Source organism: Lolium perenne, chromosome 4 (genome assembly GCF_019359855.2).
Source record: "Lolium perenne isolate Kyuss_39 chromosome 4, Kyuss_2.0, whole genome shotgun sequence".
Taxonomy (NCBI): Eukaryota; Viridiplantae; Streptophyta; class Magnoliopsida; order Poales; family Poaceae; genus Lolium; species Lolium perenne.
The window spans coordinates 109,529,281-109,539,291 of record NC_067247.2 but is presented as its reverse complement, the minus strand read 5'-3'; the positions used below and the strand labels follow the sequence as shown (position 1 = coordinate 109,539,291).

Here is a 10,011-nt window from a genome sequence, read left to right as displayed (position 1 = left end):
TACCGAATATTGCTTTGTCTTTGCAAACACAATCTAGCATCTCGATTTCCGAAACCAAAGAAGAAGACCATATTGATATTCGAGGAACATTGCACTTCAAGTGTGGCGAATCACCTCAGTGTCAAGAAACTCAAAGTACACAGCCTATGACAACACAAAAAGCAGAAAAGATGTTAAAATACAGACTTTTTCCCCCTTTTGGAGAATTCTACCATGGTATGAACATTACGTACCATTAAGCAAAACAGGTTCCCTCCTAAGACCGAAGTTGTACCTCCATTATAAGCTTCGATGGAAGAAACGAGCTTTTGGAGTACAGCACTTGAGAAGTTGAAAGAAGATATCACAGAAGGATTCTCCACGATGTGTAAGTAATCAGGACTCACATCGTCATGGCTAGAAGGACAGAGAAAAGCGGTCATGGCATACAAAGTGAAAACAATTTTGAATGTGTCTCCATCCAATTCACTTGTCAAAATTTTATCCAGCTCGGAAATGGTAGGGTAATGTCCTTTGCAGTTGGTCAAATCACCAATAGCTGCCCTTAAATGAGGATCGACTTTCCTACCAATCAGCAAACCTCCGATGGGTGTGCCGAGAACTTTGTTGATACAATAGGCACTGAATTTGACAGGAGGACCATTAGGTAGAGAGAGCAACCTAGTCTGCGAATCGAAGTTAGCTACCAGGTAAGCGATGAGACTCCTAGGAAGGTAATCACAGGTCACATAGAGCAGTTGCTCAAGACCAATATCAGCAACAAGCTTTTTCTGAGTAGCTGTCAACCGTCTAGTCACTCCAAGAAACTTAGGAAGCGAGAGCTTGGTCCTAAAGCCCTGATAATTGCAAATTACATGATTAAAAAAAAATAATCGAATAGTCGGTACATGTTGATGAACAACAAGTATGTAGTCTTAACATACCAAAAAAGTAGATCACAACAACTATTAACAATGTAATGTGAACATGTAGTATTCGATGTTGTGTGCTTTATTTTTCTATAAAAGAGGAACAAGCACACACAAAATTAAAAAAAAAGAAATGAAAAGCATATACCCAGTAAATAGTGAACAATCCGTAAAAGATATTCTTCAATAGAAAACCAGTACTACCCCAGTGAGACAAAGAGACAGTACACTTCATGTCGACACCTTCTACGCACAGATAAAACGCCGTATAATGAACACAAACAATCCATCAAATGACAGCACTTTCACACTACCTTGTACACATGGCATCGAATAGTCGTTACAGGTTGATGAACATCAACTATGATCTAGGCACACAAAAATTTAATAAATGATCAACCAGAAAAGCAAAACATATATAATTTGGGACATACACAAAACAGATAAACACAAAAGAAAAAAGAGACAAACACAACAAAATCATGTTATACCGTTGCTGCATCATTCCCATCCATGGCTTGCAGATGGAAGAAAAAATATAAGAAGAAGGATTGCTAGTTTGAAAGATTAATCTCCATGCCCTGCAAAAACAAAGAAGTTGGTGTACCTTGATTAACACAATTGATATTTCAGTCATTCGAATAAAAGAAATGCTGAGAGAAGAAGAGCAATATGAACAGAAAACCAAACAAAAAATCCTGGAGGAAAACAAAAAATCATCCAGGAAAAAGGTACAGGGGGTATAGACGAATCATCATAAGATAAGCGGAACAAAAAATCATTGGATCTGCAAAAGATGAAAAAGCCAAAGAAAAAGAGGTACGAAAACCAGCGATCGTACGAGCTGGAAGAAACGTATAGGTACGAAGAAATTGAAAAGGAAACAAAGGGCAGGACAAAAAAACAGATCTGAAAACACGACCTAGATGGATCTGCCCATGGTTTCTCCTCCGTACACGCCTAGCGCCTTCTTGGAGGAAAATATACGAGATTGATGGAGAATGGTCGGGAGAGGAAAGAGAATGAAAGAGGAAAGGGGACAGCTCGAACTCCAGACAAAACGAGACCGTCGGGTTAGGTAGGATCTACCTATTTACAAAAAACCCCTCGAAAAAATAAAGTATAAAAAATACCCACGGAACAGGTGGACATGTACACACACAAGGATGGAAATGAAAGATAGAGGAAGATAAGAAACAGGGTCACGTACACAATAATCAAAACCTCATCAGTAAAAACCGAAAAAAAGAAGGAGATAAACTCCTTCTTCCCCAGGATCTGATCGGGGACAGATCCATCTCCTCCGCCACCAACCATCGCCACCATCTCTCTCCTCAACCAAACAAAAAAGCTTCCGCCTGGTGCACATCAAAAAGCAATGGAGCAAGTGGACCAGACGGACGCAATCTGAGAATCATCCTTTTTCTTAAACCCAGCCACGAAAGAACTTCTACCCCCCACGGTCGAAAAATACAAATTTCACGAAGAACTTCTAGAGAGAGAGATTTAGGGTGCTCAGGTTATAGACAAAATCATCCAAGTGGTTTACGGGATGAGTCCTTGATCTGAGATAGGAAATTCACCCACCAGCATACGGTATAAAAAGGAAAGGTTAGTACTTAATTCAACTAGCACATGCATTTTTCATCTAGAAAACCTAGAAAATCATATGTACATTACCTTCATTTACCATAATAGAAAAATATAGAAAAGGTTCAGCATAGTAGAATATTACATGGGAAAAAACGTACAATGTACATCACATAGAGAAACTTACAGAACATTGATCACTTTACACAGCTCAAAGAGAAAAAAAAATAAAAAAAGAGACAGAATTAAGAAAAACTCTGTTAACATCCTCCTGTGTACTAAAAGTTACACAGCACATCTGTCCATAATTCTTTGTCCATAGCTCCACAGACTCTTATTGACTTGCACACAAAAAAGTTAAATCCTCCATTATCTGAAAAAGGCAGATATGAAAAAAAAATTGATTTAAACTCATATACATAAAAATGTGACTATGACTAACAAATGTAAAACAGAAAGAGTAACTCTGATACAACAATAATTTCTTTTGCAGATGGATACAACAAAAGCGAATGAGTCGGGAAAAACACAACAGGAGGATGGAACAACTGCTGCAGAAAGTATATTTGGATCTATGACAGGGAAGACACCGATACAAAGGCTTGAGGATGGTAGATAAATTTGCACAGGTAATGAACCTCTGCAGACTATAGAGATGGGATTTGTTCATATCCTCAAAAAAGAAAAACTAATAAAAGTCTTTGTTACACATTACAGGCATTTCTTCAGGGAAGGAAAGAGCGAGCTGAGCTCGAAAGCTTGGCAGAGCTACAAGCAGTTGAAGAAAGTTTTTACATGCACAAGCAAAACTCGGAAGCGGAAGGACATACGTCATCAAACATCACAAGGGCGAGCAAACAAAAATGCAAGGACTTCGATTTAAATGAGGTAACATGTCAAATTGCTTCACGTAACATAATTTACAAACAAAAATAAAGTAAAAAACATTGAGTTTATTTGGGAGACATTAACAAAACACCATAGCTGATACCCCAAAAACCATGATGCATCTATGTGAAAACCAGGTGCTGAAATTCGAGAACGAAGACAACGAAGGATATGCTGATAGCAACATCCCAGAATTGCATGCAGATGGTGCATCATTTGCTGGTGAGAATGCATGCCCAGCTGACAATGCTGATTATTCAAATGGTGATGAGCATGGGAACAAAGAAGATGAAAAATATGAAGAAACTCTTGAGTCAGTGCTGAATCCAGAGGAACCGACTGCTGAAGAGCTTGAAATGGACAGAATGTTTGCAAACAAGAAGTATCCAACAATGCAAGAGATATCAGAGGCATCTACTCCCACAGTTGGGATGGAATTCGATTCAAAAGATGATGCATTCTTCTTCTTTGCGCAGTACGCAAGAAGGGTTGGATTTGCAATAAAAAAGGACACCTCCTACGAGTCTAGAAAAACCAATGAAATAACAAGACAGACATTCGCATGCAACAAAGCCGTGGACGATACATACGTTGACAAAGGCACTCGTACAGAGACGGACTTCCGTGATTGTGCAGACAAAATGCAAAGTCAGAATGTTTGTGAAGGAATACAGAGGAAAGTGGTCAATAAGTAACGTAAGACTAGAACATAACCACAACCTAGCTCCGTCAGAGTGGATAGTAAGGTTCATGAAGTGTCACAGGTCAATGTCTGCATCAGACAAGACTCTGATCCACATCCTACAAGAAACAAGAGTTCCACCCAGGAACATAATGAAAATATTCAGGAAAACAAGGGGAAGCTTCAGGGCAGTTCCATTTGATACAAAAAACCTAGAGAACGAGCTAGCAAAAGAAAGAAAGAAAATTAAGAACAGGGACATTGAAGAGTTGTTGCTACTATTCAAGGAAGCACGTGAAAAGATGCCTGGATTCAGACATTCACTTGATGTTGACAGCGATAATAGAGTGAAAAGTATATTTTGGACAGACCAAATAGGGAGGGCAAACTACTCAAAGTTTGGTCAATTTGTATCATTTGATACAACATTTTCAACCAACCAGTATGGGATGCCATTTGCTCCAATATTAGGGGTTGATAACTATGGCAAAACAGTCGTGTTCGGAGTAGGACTGCTGGAGGATGAGAGAGCAGACACTTTCAAGTGGTTGTTTGAGGAATTCCTGTCTGCTATGGACAACAAGCACCCAGAAACTATAATAACAGACCAAGACGTTGCAATGAGGATTGCAATATCTGAAGCATTACCTTACACAGTGCATCGTTTCTGCAACTTTCACATCAGCAAGAACCTGGATGACAAGTTGTCCTTATTCTTCGCAGTAAGAGGGACTCTGAAGGAAGAACTAAGAGCGGTTATAAGGAACTCATTTACTCCAGAGGAATTCGAAAATAGCTGGCATGATCTACTGGAGCGTCACAATGCTTTGGGAGAGCCACACCGGACAGGATATATGACATCGTAGCTCTGGGTCCCAGCATATTTCAAAGAGAGATTCTTCCCATTCACTTCATCGACGGGGAGAAGTGAGAGCACAAACTCCTTATTCAAACACTATGTAAAAAGGAAGGACTCGATTGCAACATTCTTCAAGGAGTATATCATAATGCAAGAAAAAAAATAGTCCGACCTAGATCGTCTAAGAGAGAAAAGTGAGTTCAAGGAGTCTGTGAATTGGGGATTCAATCCTCTTGAAAGGGAAGCAATGAAAATCTACACAGACCCAATATACGGCAAGTTTGCTGAAGAGCTAAGGAAGGGTACTGCTTACAACGTTGAAGTTGTGGAAGAGAAGAGATTGTACAGAGTTATTAGGGTGGCAAACTATAGAAATGCAGTAGTTCCCGCATTAATATATGTGGTTATCGTTTCCTCTCGATGACGATGTGTACAGATGCTCGTGCTCTAAGATGGCTCGCGATGGAATACACCGCTGCCATGTCATGAGGGTGGCTAGTCATATTGGTTTGACCGAGCTTCTGTCGCTTCATCAACCCTAGATGGACTACTGCAGCTGGGATAGAGGTAGCGCGATTGACGGAGAGAAGAAGCAATACAAAGATCACGTAACACACACTTGGCTGTTAGACACGCGATTGAAATGAGCAAAATATCACACATACTATCTACTGTCTGCACGGATGATAGGTCATACGACTTGTTTGCTGAAGGAGTTGCTGAGCTGAAGAAAGCTATATGCAAAGATGCAATGGAATGCCTCCAGACGAAAGAAAAAGTCACACGTAAGAGAAAAAAGGTTGATGACCCAGTTCAACAAGATACTGACAATATGCGTCATGAAGATAGAGAAGACAACAATCATGGACACAACAATGAACAGATAAACCATGAGGAGAAAAATTCAAGTGACGAAGAAAAAAATGAAGATGAGCATCGCCCTTATAAGGATCCACCACAGTCAGGAAAACCAGGGTTCAACCTAGGTGAAAGACCTATGAATTTCCATGAGAAATGTGCTGCAAAACTAAAGAAAAAGGCTGCACCAAGATTGTGTGGACTTTGCAGGTTGCCTGGACACAAGAGACCAAAATGCCCAGACAGAGACAAGGTACTGTACTGACTTACAGAAAAATATACACACAAGTACAAAAGAAACTATTAAAAAAGTTATTACCATTTACTAAATTTATCCCATGTAAAAAAAATACACAGGTTGGCATGAGCATACCAGGAATGGATTCCCAAAAAGAAGAAGGGAACCCATGACAAAGCAAGAAGGATGAGGGAAAAGCAGGATGGAAGTATGCAATGAAAGAAGGAGTACAATCATTTGTGTAATGGTCATGCTGTGTTTGTCGTTCGAACTTGTAATACTACAATTTGGATAATTATTTTTCCGTTCCATAAATTATGAAAACTATCCTTGATTATTTTGTCAACCCAGTAGTCTGTCAAAAAGAAAAATGAACTTATCAACGCCCTGACCAGTTATGTATCAACCCTCCAAGCAGTTGTTTATCAAATGTAAAAACATGAAAAATTATCAACCCAGTAGCCTATGAAAAACAGCTGTGGAAAAGAACATGAACTTATCAACACCATCCCCCAAAAAAACACCCCTGACCAGGTCGAATTCTTGAAAGTTATCAACCGCTATTCAATGTGTTTATCAACCTCTGAGCATGTTGTTTACCAGCCTTTTGATAATTCCACGAACAACAATAAATTAAGTTACAAACAAAAAAAAATAGACAAAAATTACATTTTAGCTCGTAACAAAATACCAACCTGCCCCCCCCCCCCCCCTTACCAACCACTAAAACATATATTTACCAACGGTTAATGTTACAAATTACCAAGCCAAAAAGAATAAGAAAAAATGCAAATTAAATCAGACTGCAAGTAAAAAGAGAAGTAGCTTATTTATGCTGTAAGTGGTAGTTTATTTGAGTTGCATCTGGTAGTTCATACCTCACAGAGCGTTGCTTTCCAACAGGTACCTCCAATTCTGCAACTTGTTCAGAGGGTGGTTTAACCAATTCCATGTTAGGACCTTCCTAAGTTCTGGTATCTGATCATAAGTGATAGCAGGTACAACACGGCCATTCCAAAGTTCAAGAAACTTGAGCATAAAATAACCACAATCAATGCTTCAAAAAAAAAAAGATACAGAACAAAGATCTGTGAGCTATCAAATACAAAGAAATATCCAACAGTGAACAAAGCATAAGTTAGATAAAAAAGAAGAGAACATACTTGTTATTTTGCTTAGGAGCTTCAATGAAAACCAACTCATAGTCATCAATCTGTTTTGATGAACTGGAGTAATTTATACGATACATGCACTTGATAGCATCGACTAGATCGCTAGAATGATTAATGAGCGATTCATCATCAGGACCACGCGCAGAATCAAGAACTTCAAACCTTTTTTTCTCAAAATTCAAGAACAGTGAATACCAATGACCACATGGCTTCTTTTCTGTTCCAAGATTCTGAAGGACACCAAAACACAACTGAAAAAAAAACAAAAAAAGAAAAGATAAAAACAAGGGTCAGAGAAACATTAAAATAAATGTTCACAAGTAACACAAATCGAAAAACATAAAACACACAGAAAAAGTTTACCAGATTTTGGTGACTAAGTTTATACTTATCATCCATCCTGAAATGTTTCTGCAGTATTCTTGAATTAAATCTTCTTTCAAGCAAATAAACAAGCATTATCCATGGGAAAATGATCTTCTTCTTCGGACAGTCAACCTGAAGAACAGCAATTCCAATTTCGGCAACCGTTGTTGACAGTTCTCCAGAAGGCATAACGCTACTAGCCAAGTCACCAGTGGAAACCCACATAGGGTCAATCATCAAGAACCTTGATCTGCCAAAAAAAAAGAATGCATGAACAAAACTAAGTTGCTAAAAAGTAATGAATTGTCTAAAAAGAACACCATTGCGTATACATGAGAAAACTGACATACTGTTTTATTTTAGAGTGTTCAGAGTCGCTGTTGTGCTTTATAACTTGCTGGTACAATAATTCTTGCTCATCGGTACAAGTTACTCGGTTGTATGGAGGTAGCATGAACTTCGAAGGAAGAACGACCCTTTCCATGCGTAGCCTGGTCCTTGGAGTTCTACTGGCAACAGGTAAATTCTGAACAGGCACTGGCAAAGCTGGAGTAATATAAAGGACCTCCAAATCATCTGAGAAAATCAAAAAACAAAAAACAAAACAAAACAGGAATAAAAAAAGATAATTGGAAAGTGAACAAATTGTAAAAAAAACAAGGACATGATATTCTATATGAAAAAACAAGAAAACAAAAAAATAACTTAACTACTAAGATAGAGTAGGACATACCAGCTTCATTGTTACTGATTTCGGTGGCGATTACAGGATGCAATCCATCTACAGAGTCATCAAAACAATGTTCTTGAAAGTCAGTTGCACCTCCGTCTTCATTGACAAATATAAACATCACCGCACATGTAGCCACAAATAAAAAACAAAAATGAAGGTATAAAAAGAAAAAAGAAAAAGGTCCAAAAAAAAAAGAGAGAGGGAAGAAAAAACAAACAGTACTCACTCACACAGAGCGAAATTATTCATAACAAAAAGGTAAAATCATCCATTACATATAAACAGGGATAAAATTACATAGCGTTCATACAGGATATTGTTCACCCATATAAAATAAAATAAAAAGTTAATACATCGACCAACTCAACAGCACCATCACTTCGCCACACCCAATGATCCATAAAAAAAGCAGGTTTTGTAAAATAACAATTAATTCTTCTTCTTCCTCCCTCTCTTGTTCCTTGAAAACGTATTACGGATACGTGCATTTACTTGCCCTGATGGTATGCATTCTGCATATATAGATTACAAGTGGGAGATAATACGCGGAACGGGCGTAGATGAATTGATGGAACAAGACATGCACAGAAAACATGTAATAAGTAAAAAAAGGTTGAGTGAAAAACAGAAAGAAAATGAAAATAAAAGAAAGTAAAAACTGTAAAAATAAAACACAAAAAGATAGAAAAAGTGATCTAACCAGTAGGAGGGATAGATGACACATTTGCAGTTTCTGATTCTTTAACAACATCAGCAGAAATGGTAGAATCATGACCATCAGCATTTCCTAATGCCTCTGCGCAAAAACAATGATATTGTGAGCAGCAGCGTGACAAACAAAACAAATTAAAAAAAAAATCAAAAAGAGCACAAAACAAAAAATCATATTACCAGATGGAGAAGCGCTTTTATCAGACGCAGATGTATTTACAACAGACACATGATAAGCAGACAAATCTATAGGGATGCCAGGAGTGAGACTCAGTTTGCCATCAGCAGCAACAAATTTAGCTCTCTTAACAACAGTAACAATTTGATCTGATTAAAAAAATGTTTCATACTAAGTCAAACAAAGAATGAAAGAATGAAAAAACAATGAATACAAAAAACATAAACCGATACAACGAAAAAAAGAGAGAGCAAATACCTTGTGGAGAAGCTGTTGATTTTGTTCAGCATCACGAGCAACAACAACAGTTGTTCCAGTAGAAGCAGATGCATGATGGTCAACATCGCCAATAGGATCAGCCATCTGATTTGTAACACTGGTACCAGAATCTTGAGGTGCAAAGCTAACTTCAACTGGTTCCTCATGTGCAGATTCTTGTCCTGTTGGGACAATTTCAATTGTAGACTTAGAAGGGACAACCACATCAGAACCACCCTCTGCTGAAACCTGGGTACCAGTTGCAAAGCTAACTTCAAGTGGTTCCTCGTGTGCAGATTCTTTTTCTGTTGGAACAATTTCACTTGTAGACTTAGAAGGGACAACCACATCAGAACCACCAACTGCTGAAATCTGGCTACCAGTTGCAAAGCTAACTTGAACTGGATCCTCATGTGCAGATTCTTTTCCTGTTGGAACAGTTTCACTTGTAGACTTAGAAGAGAAAACAGCATCCTTAAAAACAACCCCGTCAGAAACAACCTCTGCTGAAATCTGACTACCAGTTTCAACTACAGTAGATGTTCCAAAGAAATGAATTTTTGTTGCGCC

The 10,011-nt window shown here is 38.2% G+C and overlaps 1 protein-coding gene across 1 annotated transcript; it reads left to right on the top strand.

Moving 5' to 3' along the window:
* Positions 1 to 4,154: 4,154 nt before the first annotated feature.
* LOC139839070 (protein FAR1-RELATED SEQUENCE 5-like) lies at positions 4,155 to 4,934 on the top strand. Its single transcript, XM_071829117.1, has one exon. The coding sequence runs from the start codon at positions 4,155 to 4,157 to the stop codon at positions 4,932 to 4,934; it is 780 nt and encodes a 259-aa protein (XP_071685218.1).
* Positions 4,935 to 10,011: the final 5,077 nt, after the last annotated feature.